Here is an 18917-nt window from a genome sequence, read left to right on the forward strand (position 1 = left end):
GATTCACGGTCCAGGACTCGGCAGAGCCTTGTTCTAGACCGTGAATCTTGACCCTCTGTGGAATTTCACTATCACACACTCGTAATAATGAAAGATTCTATTAGTATACCCCCTTAGCTGTGGCTTTGCCAGTTTACCTGTATGGCGACCTAAAGTCTCGGTTCACTCGTGCGTGAAGTCCAGCGAGTTTTAATCTAACTTTGTAATCAAAACAGAGGCTAGGGCGTAGGGTAGCAGAAGGAACAGGAAAGAAGGTTCAAAGAGCAAAAACCAATTACAATGTCCAACAGTAATTACGGCTTTACCCCTGTGGTTAAGAATCAAAAGTAAGCAAGCATCACTAATAATTTCCAGTTTAATGGGACAACTGAGGAGGATTGGATATCAGAAAAAAAAATTGAACAGCAGCAAAATTTGAATTCTTATTTCATGTGCTTTTCACAAAGTGAGGCATCCAGTACTGGTAGGTTTCTCAATTATTCAGGATTGGATCAATGGGTCAGATGCAGGGTTCTTCAGGATCTAGACCACCATCAGGGACAAATAATAAACAGTCTTTTGATCTACTAGTACTTGACTCATTTCTCATCAGCGTTTTGCAACTAAAAATGTTTCTAACTCAAATGAAAAGTAGTGACTCACAAGGGGCAAATTCTCCAGTAAACAATATCTTTTAATTCCATGAACAAAAAAGAAAAATTAGCCCTTTAGACCACATACTATATCAGGCTTAAGCGTGATGCCATGACAACCAGGAATAATGGGTAATCAGGGCTTTATGGGAAAACAAGGCATGATGGGAAAGCAAGGAATGATAGGAAATCAAGAGTTTATTCGACAAAAGATTATGATGGGATAACCTCCTCCTAAAAAACAAGGACAATTTGATACATCGATGAACAGCATGAATTTCTGCCAGAAACAGAGATCCAGCAATGCATTAGAATATAAAATTAACATCAATGCCATCTCAGATGTTTTAAATCAAAATTAGAGGTACACTAACGTACATCATATTTGTACAATTATTTTGGGAATTGGCTTTTGATTTTGTTATTCAATTGAATTCATGTTGATTATATAATGCCAAATAGAGGTATATATTTTTACGGAGCAGTGTGATATTGAAAGGTATTGTTTCTTTAGTTACTTCATTTTAGTCATAAGAAAATTAAATTGTTGATTTCCAATTTTATTTTATTAATATATGTAGTCATGAATCAGGAAATTATACATGTTATTCAGTGACATATTTAGCATTGTACAACAATGGAAGCACTTGTCATAGTATCAATAAGGATTTTTTCATAGCACTATGAGACGATTTAAGGCTTATTGACAGCAAAGTATCGTGTGCATGCAATATATGAACAAGTTTAATGTCATTTGTTTAGTCTTCATGATTTTTCAATGTGTACAACATTAAAGAAAGACTAGTTTTAATGAATTTCCCGTCATCTCTGCACTCAATCTTGATTTATGCACTGATATGGGTCGTTGGTCTAAGAGTTTATGTATTTTAATTTCCAATCCTTCCGATACAATGTTCATTGTTTGAAATTAGGTAACTCCTAAAACATATTCAATTCGTGTACATTTCAAATTGGAATATTTACTAAAAATGATTTTATCTTAGCTATGTTAATAAAAGTGCAATTATTTTTAAAAACTTTTGTCCCATCTACAAAATTTGCCCCCCCCCCCCTGAAAAAATTAAGAAGGCCGTTTGATCAACAAATTAATCATAAACTTCACATGAAAATCGAAATGATATTTTTAGCTATAAACTTTTATCTAGGAACAATTTTTGAAAAATATATTCGTTTTTAAACTTAGATATTTATATACTTATACCGAGTATATGTTAAGATGATTACTATAATTTAAGAATGATATAGTCATTTTGCTAGTTCGACAAAACTTGTAGGTGAATAAATGATTTAGGAACAGAAAGGTGAAGTACGACAGGACTTTTTGTGCAACGTTTATAACATAATAAGACATAAACATATGTGTCAATCATGTAATTAAAGTTACAAATGAACTTTTTGTTATTAACAAAGTACGATTCACAATAAAAAAAAAACTATGGAAATGTTATTTTTTGTGATTCCTGGTTTACAATAGAGTCCGAAGGTTGCTCTTTTATCTGAAACTGTAAAGAAAAAAGATATTTATACAACTATTATATTTTATTCTTATCAAATTTTATTAAAATGAAGTTTAGATTAAATAAAAGACGTGTACTATAGTATGTTCACAGAAAGAATAATTGTTTATACAAACTTTAAATTTCATACAATCTGTAAAAAGAAAATAAGCATTAACATCCGTGTATAAGAGAAACAGTCCTTTTTAAAAAAAATGCAATTTTCTGAGAATCAAATTGTTGTTATTTGAATTATAAATTGATAAGAACATATAAAAAAAAACACAATTCAAATGAAAATATTAAACATGTAAAACACAAAAATCAAAAACATGTAAAGCTCATCACATTCATTCATCTTTCACTCAAAAGATTAACTACAAAATTGAAAAAATTCAACGACAAAATTCAATACGTCATTAAGAAATAAAGGTAACATGTACGTAGCTGCAGCACAATAAACAATTTTAAGTTGTGAAAAGATTAATTATACATAAAATTAAACATAGTTCATCGTAATAAAATCAGACATTATTGTCAATTTTATGCACATTTTTTATACGTAAATAGAGGAACTGATTCATTAAATAAGTGTTTTAAGTTCATACTTACTTATAATTGGACTGTAAAAAAGTAACGTTTTTAAAGAAGGAGATAAAATCAATAATTAAAAGGAAAGAAAGAGGGAGAAAAGTACCCTATACCAATAGTAAAAATTGTTCGAAAACTTTATTATCGACATTTACAGTTTATAAACCCACAGTAAAACATTCTTATCTTATCAAAAGATAAAAGAGGTTCTTACATGCAGGCCACTGTGTAGTTGTTAAACTCATGACACCTGTATCCAGGGGAACACACGCTCTGGGAATTCATAATGGAACATCCGTCAGTGGAATTGGTGATAATAACTGAATAAATGGTGTGACAATCAACATACTGAGAGGATTTGTTTTATTTAGACAAGAAGTCATTCAAATAAAGCAGCAACACAATTGTATTTTCATCAAGCGGTTAAAAATTCAAGTTTTGAGGGGAAAAAAACCGATAAAATACTATACAGTAATTATTTGGGGCAAGTCTAAGTTGAATACATTTCTTATGCCAATATTTTTTAAAGAAATGTTCTGAAAAACATCAATCTTGCAAACTGCAACTTCAACAAACAACAACCGTCTACTTAATAAACGACATATATTGTTCAACATGGAATAACCAATTACAATTCAACTTTACCAAGACTGAGATTTTGAATTTAAGGTTGTGTTATTTTGAAAAAAAAGTATGCAGGTTTTACTATTCTCACCGGTGCCAGCAGACGAATTGAATGATGCTGATGTTACGTTCACAACCTCGCCGGAGTAGTTGACAAAGGCTAGACCGTTCACAAGCTTATAAACAGTGTCCACTACCTGAACCTTGGATACAGGATCATCCGGAATAATGAGATCAAAGTCAACAATAAGACTTCCCTTCCTTTACAAAAAATATTTAAGTGATTATAGTTATAAAAAAAAGATTAAGCGCTTGTTATTCATGTTTTCTGGATTTTGATGAGCCCGGAAATTGGTATAATAAATGCTACTTTATAAAATCTGAAAAAATAACATTTTCGAATATATTCATTTTTAGCAAAAAAGAAATTAAACACCCCAATTCCATCATCAAAAAGTGACGCAAGCGAAAAAAGAACTACCACAATCCATTTATTTGAGACACCTTACTACACCGAGACTCATACGTCACAATGTGGCGGTTTTAAATGTTCTGTTATATTGTTTGGATCATTTGATTTGGTATCATATTATCATACCCAGTGGTTAATTATAAAGTAACGAGTTTGTTAACGGTAGATCAAAAGTTTGAATCCGCCTTTAGATTTTGTTCATATTTACTTAATTGAATTTCTGAAAATCATTATATTTCATCCAAAATTGCACATTTTTTCGCTTCTTGTGCATCATGCTATCTATCATTAATCAACTAATTTACTGCTGGTTTAAGAATCTATTTCAATGTGTAAAGAGCCATCTTAAGTGTTGAACATTGAGCTACAATGTGTTCGCTGAATCGTGAACTACCTCTGTAACATACTTAAAGGGCGTCAAATAGAATTATATCAATTATTGCAATACACAATAAAGTTAACAGTGCACTAACAATTTATTAACATAATCAAGGTTTGAAAAAAATTACATATTTAATTTAACGCCACTTATATTTGTTTGGATGGCAAAAATGCAAAATCCAAAAAAAATGGCTTGAAGTAAAACACACGTATTTCTAGTCGAGTAAAACAAAATATGGTTGTTTAAATATAACCATAAAAAATAATAAATGCATGTGTATTAAAAATTAGACTTAAACAAGCATAACAAACCAAAAATATCACAATCATGTTAAATGCATACTTTATTTCGAGTTAGATGTTTTCAAATTCAAGACAAGATTTTACTGTACTTAATACGTAACGCAAGCACACTTTTACCTTTCTTGTTGAATTCTATTTGTTTTATGTTTGAAATGCATAAGATACACTAATGCAGTTTATTTCACTTAATATTCATTTTTTTTGTTATTGTTCATATCTCGTTTAACCACATGTTGTACGCTTTCCCTGAGCAAAGCTTCGAAGCGCAAAAAAGCATTGAATTTATGATAGCTTCGCAGAATATACGTTACTTAAAACAATTTTATATCATACAGCAGACCACGATCTGGCAGCTGGTATTTATAATGAAATTCTTAACTTAAAAAACCTACGATACGATCAAAATGATGGTATAGAACAATTCAACATGAAATATACGTACCGTAGACTGTGTATGATCACTGTAGATCCTGGTATCGTGGAATACATTTCTGTTAACTGCAAATATATAGATATATTTACAGTTTTCAGTGTCTTTGTCTGTGATACCACTACGAATCCATTTTGACATTTATTATTATGAAAACATCAAATACGGTCGGTCGGGATCAAACCAACCCTAAAGCTCTTAATTCAGGCTTTATTAGTTTTGATCACCCTGACCGTGTTTGATCACCCCATTTTATACAAAGAATGATTCCTAAAGTAGACAGAATGTAGGTAGACAGACAGAGATATATTTATAACGATTTTATACTTACGGCAATATATACTTTACTTTTAACGGTGTTGTAATCAGTGCTTGAAGACAAATCTTCTGATATTGTTACGTCTAGTTTTAATTCAATTGTGAATTTCGTTAAATATGATTCTAAAAAATAAACATAATTCCAGTTTATCATAATATTAATGAACCTGTTTTAATATACTCTGTAAAATGAGTTTTATTTCTATGAAAATGACAAAAAGCAAATCTACCAGTTAGACTAAAAATATCATAAAACTACATTAAGTTCGAATCTCAGTGTTGAATATTTCTTTATCTCAATACCATACAAATATTTTTGTATTTGTTATGAGATTATGTAGCTGAACTTCGAGTGTTGTCAACACTAAAGAATTTTACATAAAATCTGGCGGCATATACTTCAAGATAATAGATGCCAAGTACCCTCAATAAGATACAATCTAACTTTATATTAAATAAAGCTATTTTGAATATCACGATGGATCATTAAGTTTTTGTTGCATAAAATAAAAGGATATCATATTTTGGATAAAATTCATTTTATACCTGTAGAGCAGGTAGTTCCATTGAATTCCAAAGGACACTGACACTGGAATCTATTGGTCAAATCAATACAGGTTCCGTTGTTATTACACGGGAAGGAAGCGCACAGATCGACGTCTAAAGTAAATCAAGTAAAGTAACTCCTGTGTTTCAGGAGCGTAAAAGCAGGGCAAAAAGATACCATCAAATTAAAATATCTAGTATGTAGTATTTCGTATGCAGGTCTTAATAGTAAAAACATTTCATAAAACATGTTTTGTTGTACTTAGCATTATACATGTAATTGTTCAATTTTTTAATTTTCTGATTTAGTTATCATAGTCTGGATATTTATATTGATGTCGTCAATTAATTTGCCTCAGACTGTCTCTGGTAACTGGTCTCTAAAAATGAAGTTTATTTATCGACAATTACAATTTACAAATATGAACATACCAATGCAATTGTGTTTTAGAAAAAAATTGAAAGGTATGCAACATCACAACATCTGCAGTAAATTGTCAGAGAAAGTTTTGGTATTGCATATTTGCATCGAATATGTTTGAACATAGATTAGTAAATCCCAATGTTTTAGTGTGCTGTATATCACAAGGTTTTTTGTAGATATGAGATCTGTATCTATACGTACTAAATGTCAACCACTATTTACCAATCTGAATCTATACCATATTCTTAAGAGTTCAAGTGATAAATATCTTCTTTTGTTAAAGTCAATCGTAGGCATATAAAAAGTTAAAATAGTTCAAAGTATCAGAGTTAACGATATATTTTTTGAACATTAGATATGTATAATTTGTATTAATCAACATTATTTATATTGCAATTGAACTTTATGATCTAATATGTTCATCCAGTCAGACGGAAAACTATAATGAAATTCAATTTAGACATACAAATAACTCTCTTTTTTCAATTAGATCCGTTTGTACAGTTAAAATTAAAAACATGTGAATAATTAACATTTTTGTAAAAACATTAGCATTGTCAAAAATTAAATTATATCCTAATTTACCAAATTCACAGTCTGTTCCATTAAACCCGTATGTACAGTTACAATTGTAACCATTGATCAGATCTATACAAGTTCCGTTGTTCTGACAAGGTTCAGATGCACACTCATCCATATCTATTGTGATAAACGTTAAATATTCATTATTTCGAACAAAATTTTGGGTAAGGTTTCATTTGTGTAAATAAAAAGGGACACTCCTGTATGCTGAAATAAGATTATTTATCAACTAATGACTTTAGAACCCACAAACGTGCTTATTAAAAAGAAAAGAGAAAAAAAAATTATCAACAGATAGAGAAATAAAACCAATCATTTGACTTAACATAACTATTACCATTCGCACGAATTGTTTGCTTAAATCATATGTTGTATATATTAGATAATTAAAATCTTTAGAAAAAATTCAAAAATATAAACTGTCAACGAAATAACGAGTTTAAACTTTTTGTACCAAACCAAGCTTTCCTTACAAAGCCATGTAATCGACCTACTTAAAAAAAACATGTGAAGAACTACATATCTAAATTTACCAATTTCACAGTTCGTTCCATTAAACCCATCTGTACAGTTACATTGGTAACCATTGATCAGATCTGTACAAGTTCCGTTGTTCTGACAAGGTTGGGATGCACACTCATCAGTATCTATAGTAAAGGAGAGTACTTTATGTTTATCACTTAAGGCTTACAGTATGTTGACACATCTACTTGTTTATATTCTTAAAAAAAAGCACACGTTTCCATTAATAGTACTTACTGTTTTCACAATTTGTTCCATTGAATCCCACAACACAACTACATTGATAGTCGTTGACCAGGTCTGTACAGGTTCCATTGTTTTGACAAGGTAATGGTTGACACTCATCGATATCTAAAATTTCAAGAACTTATGAAAGGACAGAAACAAAAAGAAATTATCTTTAATTTTGTGTCTATGTTTTAATGTTTGCCCTATAGACAATACATTTGTATTCATCTTTGTATCACTTGAATAAAAAGTTAAAAGTTAAGCATTTAACCAACTAAATATTCTCTGAATGTGTACAAGAAATTTGATTCTTTGGTTAAAAGATTAACATAATGGAAGACATATTTCAACTTACAGTTTGTGCAGTTCATTCCATTTAAAGACATCTCTATTGGGTCTTTGTATAAAACGAAACTATATTGCATTTATAGTGCTTACTGTTTTCACAATTTGTTCCATTGAATCCTGCAACACAATCACATTGGTAGTCGTTGATCAAGTCTGTACAGGTTCCATTGTTTTGACAAGGCTCTGGATTGCAGTCATCGATCTCTAGAATTAAAATAAATTATCAAAAATAAAAAGACTAAAAACATTCCTCGTTTTAATTATTGGATGTAGAAGTCCGTTTTTTACACAGTATCAATATTTCAATTGGAACACAAATAACAAAATATACTGACAAATCATACATCTCACATCATTCGAAACATTTAAAATAATATTCAAAATTTCATCATTGCATTTTTCACCTTTTAATCTGAAAAAAATACTGCATTAATAGTTATTACCGTTTTCACAGTTTGTTCCATTAAATCCAGGAACACAATCACACTTGTAATCAGTGACCATGTCTGTACAGGTTCCGTTATTTTGACAAGGATTCGGAAGACAGTCATTGATATCTGTTCATAACCAAATGCAATTTATTGTAAAAAAGAAAAAAATGTTGTTGTTTATTGCCAACGAGTTTTAATTGTATTGAAAATGGATGAACACTAAAGTCATACTAAGAAAATAATAAAATATCTGATGAAGAAAAAAGCTTTTAATCTTTACATCTGTTCCAAACTAAGCATTTGCATTGCTTACTGTTATCACAATTTGTTTCATTGAATCCTGCAACACAATCACAGCGGTAGTCGTTGACCAGGTCTGTACAGGTTCCATTGTTTTGACAAGGTTCTGCTTGGCAGTCATTGATATCTATAATCAATTTTAAGTACTACAACAATCAGTACAGATAAAAAAGAATGCCTACATTGCATTCGATAAATCTTTGGATATAAATTTAAAACAAATTAAGCATATGCGGTACGTACTGTTTTCACAATTTGTTTCATTGAATCCTGCAACACAATCACAGTGGTAGTCATTGACCAGGTCTGTACAGGTTCCGTTGTTTTGACATGGATCTGGTTGGCAGTCATCGATATCTAAAAATTTAAGTAAGAACAGAAATAAACATCATTTATCAACAGTTTTTTGTATCAGTAAATAATATATGCAATTTCAGACAACTATTCATTGACCATACCCCCCCCCCAAGAAAACAGCTTGGTCCTCAAATAGTTGTTATAACAGAATCTCTATCTATATAAGTCAGTATTTTAACACCAAAATGAAACTTCAGGATAGGCCATTGTTATTCTTCTACCAGAGACAAAAATATACTGTAAACTAACTTTTATTCGCGTGCGAGAAATTTTCACGAGTTTAGCGAGGGCATCGTCGTCGCAAATATTTCATGCCGCGATGTAGTCTAGCTATTTTGCAAAACGGGTCAGGATATGGCTTGATCGCGAACATAAGTCGTCGCAAACAACTTTTGCATGAGTAAATCGCGAAATAAAGTCGTTGCAAATAAAAGTTGGTTTACAGTAATGCATTTATAGTCTTACTGTTTTCACAATTTGTTTCATTGAATCCTGCAACACAATCACAGTGGTAGTCATTGACCAGGTCTGTACAGGTTCCGTTGTTTTGACATGGATCTGGTTGGCAGTCATCGATATCTAAAAATTTAAGTAAGAACAAAAATAAACATCATTTATCAACAATTTTCTGTATCAGTAAATAATATATGCAATTTCAGATAATTATTCATTGATCATCAACCCCCCCCCCCCCCCCTGAAAAACAGCTTGGTCCTCAAATAGCTGTTATAACTGAATCCCTATCTATATAAGTCAATATTGTAACACCAAAATGAAACTTTAGGATAGGCCATTGTTATTCTTCTACCAGAGACAAAAATATACTGTGAACTAACTTTTATTAGCCTGCAAAATTTTTCGCAAGTTTTGCGTGGGCATCGTCGTCGCAATTATTTCACGCCGCGATGTAGTCTAGTTATTTTGCAAAAAGGGTCTGGATATGGCGTGATCGCGAACATAAGTCGTCGCAAACAACTTTCGCATGAGTAAATCGCAAAATAAAGTCGTTGCAAATAAAAGTTGGTTTACAGTATTGCATTTATAGTCTTACTGTTTTCACAATTTGTTTCATTGAATCCTGCAACACAATCACATTGGTAGTCGTTGATCAAGTCTGTACAGGTTCCATTGTTTTGACAAGGCTCTGGATTGCAGTCATCGATATCTAGAATTAAAATAAATTATCAAAAATAAAAATAAAAAAAACATTCCTCGTATCAATTATTGGATGTAGAAGTCCGTTTTTTTAAACACAGTATCAATATTTCAATTGGAACACAAGTAACAAAATTTATTGACAAATCATACATCTCACAACATTGGAAACATTTAAAATATATATTCAAAATTTCATCATTGCGTTTTCACCTTTTAATCTGAAAAAAATACTGCACTAATAGTTATTACCGTTTTCACAGTTTGTTCCATTAAATCCAGGAACACAATCACACTTGTAATCATTGACCATGTCTGTACAGGTTCCGTTATTTTGACAAGGATTCGGAAGACAGTCATTGATATCTGTTCATAACCAAATGCAATTTATTGTAAAAATGGAAAAAATGTTGTTGTTTATTGCCAACGAGTTTTAATTATATTGAAAATGGATGAACACTAAAGTCATACTAAGAAAATAATAAAATATCTGATGAAGAAAAAAGCTTTTAATCTTTACATCTGTTCCAAACTAAGCATTTGCATTGCTTACTGTTATCACAATTTGTTTCATTGAATCCTGCAACACAATCACAGCGGTAGTCGTTGACCAGGTCTGTACAGGTTCCATTGTTTTGACAAGGTTCTGCTTGGCAGTCATTGATATCTATAATCAATTTCAAGAACAACCACAATCAGTACAGATAAAAAAGAATGCCTACATTGCATTCGATAAATCTTTGGATATAAATTTAAAACAAATTAAGCATATGCGGTACGTACTGTTTTCACAATTTGTTTCATTGAATCCTGCAACACAATCACAGTGGTAGTCATTGACCAGGTCTGTACAGGTTCCGTTGTTTTGACATGGATCTGGTTGGCAGTCATCGATATCTAAAAATTTAAGTAAGAACAGAAATAAACATCATTCATCAACAGTTTTTTGTATCAGTAAATAATATATGCAATTTCAGACAACTATTCATTGACCATACCACCCCCCCCCCCCCACAAGAAAACAGCTTGGTCCTCAAATAGTTGTTATAACAGAATCCCTATCTATATAAGTCAATATTGTAACACCAAAATGAAACTTCAGGATAGGCCATTGTTATTCTTCTACCAGAGACAAAAATATACTGTAAACTAACTTTTATTCGCGTGCGAGAAATTTTCACGAGTTTAGCGAGGGCATCGTCGTCGCAAATATTTCATGCCGCGATGTAGTCTAGCTATTTTGCAAAACGGGTCTGGATATGGCTTGATCGCGAACATAAGTCGTCGCAAACAACTTTCGCATGAGTAAATCGCGAAATAAAGTCGTTGCAAATAAAAGTTGGTTTACAGTAATGCATTTATAGTCTTACTGTTTTCACAATTTGTTTCATTGAATCCTGCAACACAATCACAGTGGTAGTCATTGACCAGGTCTGTACAGGTTCCGTTGTTTTGACATGGATCTGGTTGGCAGTCATCGATATCTAAAAATTTAAGTAAGAACAAAAATAAACATCATTTATCAACAATTTTCTGTATCAGTAAATAATATATGCAATTTCAGATAATTATTCATTGATCATCAACCCCCCCCCCCCCCCCACCCCTGAAAAACAGCTTGGTCCTCAAATGGCTGTTATAACTGAATCCCTATCTATATAAGTCAATATTGAACACCAAAATGAAACTTTAGGATAGGCCATTGTTATTCTTCTACCAGAGACAAAAATATACTGTGAACTTACTTTTATTAGCCTGCAAAAATTTTCGCAAGTTTTGCGATGGCATCGTCGTCGCAAATATTTCACGCCGCGATGTAGTCTAGTTATTTTGCAAAAAGGGTCTGGATATGGCGTGATCGCGAACATAAGTCGTCGCAAACAACTTTCGCATGAGTAAATCGCAAAATAAAGTCGTTGCAAATAAAAGTTGGTTTACAGTATTGCATTTATAGTCTTACTGTTTTCACAATTTGTTTCATTGAATCCTGCAACACAATCACATTGGTAGTCGTTGATCAAGTCTGTACAGGTTCCATTGTTTTGACAAGGCTCTGGATTGCAGTCATCGATATCTAGAATTAAAATAAATTATCAAAAATAAAAATAAAAAAAACATTCCTCGTATCAATTATTGGATGTAGAAGTCCGTTTTTTTAACACAGTATCAATATTTCAATTGGAACACAAGTAACAAAATTTATTGACAAATCATACATCTCACAACATTGGAAACATTTAAAATAATATTCAAAATTTCATCATCGCGTTTTCACCTTTTAATCTGAAAAAAATACTGCATTAATAGTTATTACCGTTTTCACAGTTTGTTCCATTAAATCCGGGAACACAATCACACTTGTAATCATTGACCATGTCTGTACAGGTTCCGTTATTTTGACAAGGATTCGGAAGACAGTCGTTGATATCTGTTCATAACCAAATGCAATTTATTGTAAAAATGGAAAAAATGTTGTTGTTTATTGCCAACGAGTTTTAATTATATTGAAAATGGATGAACACTAAAGTCATACTAAGAAAATAATAAAATATCTGATGAAGAAAAAAGCTTTTAATCTATACATCTGTTCCAAACTAAGCATTTGCATTGCTTACTGTTATCACAATTTGTTTCATTGAATCCTGCAACACAATCACAGCGGTAGTCGTTGACCAGGTCTGTACAGGTTCCATTGTTTTGACAAGGTTCTGCTTGGCAGTCATTGATATCTATAATCAATTTCAAGTACAACCACAATCAGTACAGATAAAAAAAAATGCCTTCATTGCATTCGATAAATCTTTGGATATAAATTTAAAACAAATTAAGCATATGCGGTACGTACTGTTTTCACAATTTGTTCCATTGAATCCTGCAACACAATCACAATGGTAGTCATTGACCAGGTCTGTACAGGTTCCGTTGTTTTGACATGGATCTGGTTGGCAGTCATCGATATCTAAAAATTTAAGTAAGAACAAAAATAAAAAACATTTATCAACAGTTTTCTTTATCAGTAAATGATATACTGTGGTTTTATCAATTTTCGTGGGTATCAATTTTCGTGGATTTTCTGAAAACAACAGTTTCAAGGATACGTTATTTCGTGGCCAGTGATCCTATCAATACAAAATATTAGTTGAAATTGAACTTCAATGAACATTAAATTTTGTGGATCAACTTAACAACGAAATCCACGAAAATTGGTATTCAACGAATATTGATGAAACCACAGTATGTAATTTCATGTAATCATTCATCGGCTATTAAAAAAAAACAGAAAATGACTTCGTCCTTATATATTTGTTTAGACAAAATTATTAATAATTATCAAAATAATTCAGTATTGTAACACCAAAATAACACTTCAGGATGGGTCATTGTTGTTCTTCTGCCAGAGACAAAAATAGTATGCATTGATAGTCTTACTGTTTTCACAATTTGTTCCATTGAATCCTGTAACACAATCACAGTGGTAGTCGTTGACCAGGTCTGTACAGGTTCCATTGTTGTGACAAGGCTCTGGTATGCAGTCGTCGATGTCTAAAATTCCAAGCACGGAATAATTGATCAGAAATAAAAAGAATAATAACATTCCTCGGATCAATTATTGGATGTAAACGTCCGATATTTACACAGTATCAATATATCAATTAAAACACAGGTAACAAAATTCACTGACAAATCATACATCTTACAAAGTTCAAAAACATTAAAGTAAATGTTAAAATTTCATCATTGCACTTTAACTTTAAATCTAAAACAATTTTTCTGTAATAGCAGTAATTACCGTTTTCACAGTTTGTTCCATTAAATCCGGGAACACAATCACACTTGTAATTATTGACCATGTCTGTACAGGTTCCGTTATTTTGACAAGGATTCGGAAGACAGTCATTGATATCTGTTCCCGACCAAATACAATTTATTGTAAAAATGAAAAAAAGTGTTGTTGTTTATTGCCAGCGAGTTTTAATTATATAGAGAATGGATGAACACTAAAGTCATACTAAGAAAATAATAAGATATCTGATGAAGAAGAAAGCTTTTAATCTTAAGATCTGTTTCAAACTAAGCATCTGTATAGCTTACTGTTATCACAATTTGTTTCATTGAATCCTGCAACACAATCACAGCGGTAGTCGTTGACAAGGTCTGTACAGGTTCCATTGTTTTGACAGGGATCTGGATGGCAGTCATCGATATCTAAAAGTTTAAGTAAAAACTTAATGAACAAAAATAAAAAAAAACATTTGAGAACAATTTTCTGTTTCAGTAAATAATACCGGTATGTGCAATTTCATGTACGTATTCATTTGCCATTAAAAAATAGCTTGGTCCTCAAATATTTTTATAACAAAATCATATCAATACAAGTCAATATTGTAACAACAAAATGACACTTTAGGATAGGCCATTGTTATTCCTCTACCAGAAAATATAATGAATTGATAGTCTTACTGTTTTCACAATTTGTTTCATTGAATCCTGCAACACAATCACAGTGGTAGTCGTTGACCAGGTCTGTACAGGTTCCGTTGTTTTGACAAGGCTCTGGTATGCAGTCGTCGATATCTAAAAGCACGTAACTGATTTTAAAAGCATTGTTCTGTTCTTGTATGCTTAATTTGCAGTTAAAACAACACGTAGAATCTCATATTTATTGCTTTTTTTTCTTTTGACAACAGTTTTGGTCAGTTTTGGTATAAACAAGCCAGTTCAAAAAATGTTTACTTTTTTTTAAATGCACCTGATGGCCGCACAACAGCCTTAAAAGTTTTATCATGATTTCATCATCGTGAAGCGTCAATAAATCTACTTCATAGCATTACTAGTGGAAAAAATAAAGGTTCATTTGCGATATGATCAGGGAATTGTTTTAAAAAATCATACAAATTATATATCGTTCGTTCAACTGGTTGATGATTTCTTTAATTCATCCTTTTCATTAATATGTTTTACGGTGCTACCGTTCTGGCGAGCGCAGCAAGAATTACACATACATGTACCTTGCATCATTGTCAAGCTATAGTGTTATTTAGGTATCAACGAATGTCAAAGAAATTTTTAGAGATTATTTCTCTACAAAAAGTATACCGGGGCAAAGGTACTAATTTTAATGGTCATGATACATACAGCGCAATCCCCTACCCCTCTCCAGAGAGAGAGAGAGAGAGAGAGAGAGAGAGAGAGAGAGAGAGAGAGAGAGATTGCCCGGTCACTGTTTGGGGGTGAGCCTGTTTGATCTTTTGTATCAATAATACAATAACATTTTTATTCTCTGAGCAATGCACCCATGACCTATTTCATAAGCAACGTGCAATATTGTTATTTTCAGAAAGAAATTTGTTTTTCCATAATTGGTATAAAAGTAGTTCCCGAGCTTCATAACAAAAGTGTTTAATCAAATTACGAAATGGTCATTTTCTTGTTCCAATTAAAAAATAAAAAAGCATGTTTTTAGTTCATTACCTGCTGGACTTTGTTATTTGAAATATCCTTTACAAAAGATTAAATTGTGTAGTTAGAATTATAGAACTTACTGTTTTCACACCTTGTTCCATTGAATCCTTCAACACACTGACAGTGGATGTGGCTGAATATGTCTATACAAGTGCTATTGTTTTGACAATCGCTTGGGCATGAATCATTACCTGCGAATATTCAAAAGATTTGATTGGACAAATTTAAGAAATTGCATTGAATCTTTTTAAATCGTCGGTTACTTTTAGATTAGTTTTCGGACCAAACATTTAAGCAGGACCTACTTATACATGTTAATTAACATACACAAATAGAAACCCCCAAAACATGGAAAATGATTAAAACCAATATATTTCTTTTTCAATAGAAATCTAGTTTAACACAATTTTAAAGTTGAATCATTCATTAATTTACATATTAGAGAATATCTAATACAATACCAACAATAAACTGATCTATAATTAATAACATTGGAAATAGATAAGCCTCCGCTCACTTGTTTCACAGTTCGTTCCATTAAACCTGTATGCACAAATACACTGGTACCCATTGATCAGATCAATACACGTTCCATTGTTCTTACAAGGTTGTACTGCGCATTCATTGATGTCTAAAGTAAGAAACATATATAACATATAATTTTATAATATATCACTATAGGAAAAGTCTAGCATAGAAGCCTTAAAGTAACAGAACTAAATGTTTAAGTAGCAAACGCATGTTCTGCAACTGATTTATTTGTAGATAATGCATTTGGAAAAATTATTATCACAAATAATTCATTTCTTAACTGCTTTTCGAAAATAAGCAAAATCCATGTATGTCCAGATCTAAATTCTCTGTCTATGGACTATTTACAATGTCGAATTGTTTGTATGCAATCTAAAGAATATACATATATCATACGTCTGAATTGCACGTGCATCTTACGGATGACAGAATAAAACATTTTATGGATAAGTTGAACTTCTTTCTAATATTTTCTCAAAATTTGGTTCTGTACGTAATTTAATTGTTTGATGGTTTTGTATGAATTGTACTGATAAGCATTTATGATGTTTACTATTTTCACAATTTGTTCCATTGAATCCTGCAACACAACTACATTGGTAGTCGTTGACCAGGTCTGTACAGGTTCCATTGTTTTGACAAGGCTCTGCTTGGCAGTCATCGATATCTAAATGTAAAAGATCAATTTCATCGATTAAATGCAAATGATTTGCAGGACGTTTCAGTTATACTTTTCATTATTAATTAATGAGATTTCATTGGAATGAAACTTGTTAGAGTTCCTATCATATAGTTTAATGATACGTACATGTACTAAAGCACATATCATTTAAATAAAACACAATGAACTTAACCAATAGTTTTAAAAAATCGTATTAAAATTTACTATTTGTGCAGTTCGTTCCATTAAACCCGTCTATACAGTTACACTGGTAATCGTTGATCAGATCTATACAAGTTCCGTTGTTCTGACAAGGTTGGGATGCACAGTCATCAGTATCTAAGGAGAGGAAGGTTCGTTATATTAATCAATAAAGACCGAATTCAGGTAACGATTATTGAGACATTCATTATACGTGTAGTTTTTCCCCAGAAAAATATTATGCAATAATAATGTGTGAAATTTTCACTTTCATTAAATAATGTAAAAAAAATCAGTTTGGCAATTGTTGACCAGGTCGGTGCAAGTGTCTTTGTTTTGACAAGAATTTGGTTGGCGATCATCAATATCTGCATGCTAAGTGAGATTTTAATTTTAAAATGGTCGCTTAATTGAGTGGATATTCATATGTTTTAATAACGTACGCACATAAATTGATGAACGCGCTCGTTTACATAAGACACGATGAAAGAAAGAAATTAAATATTTAAGCCAGTTTTTCAACACCTTTATAAAACAAAGTAAAATCTATTATAAATTTTATATAACTTCACTGTTTGCTAGGGGCAACAAATATGCCCAATGTATGCCCTATGTTTCTTAGAAAAATTATCTTATGATATCCAAATATTCTATATTTCTTTTATTATTTTATCAAATCAATTAATAAAGTGATATAGTTCTTGCAAGTGTGTTAATAATTCCAAAGCGATAGATAACGCTGGTTCTGGATACCATATATCATTGCTTTGTTCATTGTTGAGATTTTGAGCTTTAAATGCATGGTATTTGGGTATACTAAAACACAATTTCTACATTCTTGCTATGAATTCAGCCTTTCAATGTAGCAAAACTACTAACGTGTTACTTCTTGGCTCTAAATAATAAATCCAGAAAAAGGATAAACATGTATATTCCTACGAAAAAAATTGACATCCCCTCCATCGTGGCTCCTACCTACCTCCCAGGATCACAACTTTAACAAGAGGCCCATGGGCCACATCGCTCACCTGAACAGCAGTTCCTTGTAACATTACATTTCGTAGCATATGCTTTTTCTATTTTAAACATTGAACCCCTTTCTGGGGACCCAGTAATGGTCCGAGGTTTATGGTTGGCTTGAACAACATAAATAGTAACATAGGAATGAAAATGTGTAGCACTGCGGTGGGACCGCAAGTACACAACCTGAAAAACTGAACGTAAAAGAGTTCCACTTCAAGAGGAATAACTCTCAGACTGTACAGAACATTAAGAAAGATAACTCTTGGTTCCACTACATTAGAGTTTACACAATTTGAGGATCCTTGCATAGTAATCTCACAAACTGTAGCATTATAGTTCTCGAGAAGAACTTTTTAAAAACATTTTCAATATATCTTTCTATGTTAAACTTTGAACCCCTTTTGGGGCCACAGTATTAGTCCAGTGCTAAAGTTTTAATTATTTGGAATCTTCATTATTTAAGGATGCTTGCATAGTTATCTCACAAGCTGAAGCATTATAGTTCCCTAGAAAAAGATTTTTCAACATTTTCCCTCTATATTTCTATGCTAAACTTTGAACACCTCTTGGGGCCCCAGTATTAGATTGAAGTCACGGCTTTTATAATTTCGAATCTACACTATTTGAGGGTGCTTACGTAGTTATCTGACAAATTGATGCATTGTAGTTCTCGAAAAGAAGATTTTTAAACATTTTCCATATATACCGGTACTTCTACATTTAACTTTAAACCCATCTTGGGTCCCTAGTATTAGTCCAGGGGTCACTATTTTAAAACTGTCGAACCTTCATTATCCAAGGTTGTATGCATGATAGTAATCTCACAAATTGAAGCATTGTAGTTCTCGAGAAGAAGATTTTTTAACCTGTTACCTTT

The 18917-nt window shown here is 31.8% G+C and overlaps 2 protein-coding genes across 5 annotated transcripts in view; both read right to left on the bottom strand.

Annotated features, from left to right (window-relative positions):
- Positions 1-1176: 1176 nt before the first annotated feature.
- Positions 1177-12375, bottom strand: LOC105337906 (fibropellin-1). The gene is made up of 22 exons (XM_066085182.1): positions 12369-12375; positions 12122-12235; positions 11532-11645; positions 10945-11058; positions 10715-10828; positions 10414-10527; positions 10058-10171; positions 9472-9585; positions 8893-9006; positions 8663-8776; positions 8362-8475; positions 8009-8122; positions 7580-7693; positions 7354-7467; positions 6824-6937; positions 5815-5928; positions 5282-5391; positions 4963-5018; positions 4638-4652; positions 3456-3625; positions 2955-3060; positions 1177-2772 (listed from the first exon to the last, which is right to left on the bottom strand). The coding sequence occupies exons 1-22, from the start codon at positions 12373-12375 to the stop codon at positions 2733-2735; spliced, it is 2214 nt and encodes a 737-aa protein (XP_065941254.1). The 3' UTR covers positions 1177-2732.
- Positions 12376-12440: 65 nt separating this feature from the next.
- LOC136275295 (fibropellin-1-like) overlaps positions 12441-18917 on the bottom strand; it is a 37150-nt gene continuing 30673 nt past the window's right edge. For 2 of the 4 annotated variants that reach the window (XM_066083939.1, XM_066083941.1), the window contains 11 exons: positions 17042-17155; positions 16709-16822; positions 16142-16255; positions 15705-15815; positions 14623-14736; positions 14254-14367; positions 13952-14065; positions 13591-13704; positions 13007-13120; positions 12777-12890; positions 12441-12589 (listed from right to left, as the gene is read on the bottom strand). In XM_066083939.1, the coding sequence (XP_065940011.1) occupies positions 12462-12589; positions 12777-12890; positions 13007-13120; positions 13591-13704; positions 13952-14065; positions 14254-14367; positions 14623-14736; positions 15705-15815; positions 16142-16255; positions 16709-16822; positions 17042-17155 (1265 nt within the window). In that variant the 3' untranslated portion in view covers positions 12441-12461. The remainder of the gene's footprint in view (positions 12590-12776; positions 12891-13006; positions 13121-13590; positions 13705-13951; positions 14066-14253; positions 14368-14622; positions 14737-15704; positions 15816-16141; positions 16256-16708; positions 16823-17041; positions 17156-18917) is intronic. The other 2 variants (XM_066083940.1, XM_066083942.1) reach the window with 2 other exon arrangements.

Source organism: Magallana gigas, chromosome 5, assembly GCF_963853765.1.
Source record: "Magallana gigas chromosome 5, xbMagGiga1.1, whole genome shotgun sequence".
NCBI classification, from domain to species: domain Eukaryota; kingdom Metazoa; phylum Mollusca; class Bivalvia; order Ostreida; family Ostreidae; genus Magallana; species Magallana gigas.

What these genes read in the sequence shown, in the direction of transcription:
- LOC105337906 (XM_066085182.1), bottom strand. An exon ending in TGAAACAAATTGTGAAAACA is followed by an intron (nt 11,646 to 12,121) that starts GTAAGACTATAA and finishes TTAAATTTTTAG; the next exon opens with ATATCGATGACTGCCAACCA. An exon ending in TGAAACAAATTGTGAAAACA is followed by an intron (nt 10,829 to 10,944) that starts GTACGTACCGCA and finishes AATTGATTATAG; the next exon opens with ATATCAATGACTGCCAAGCA.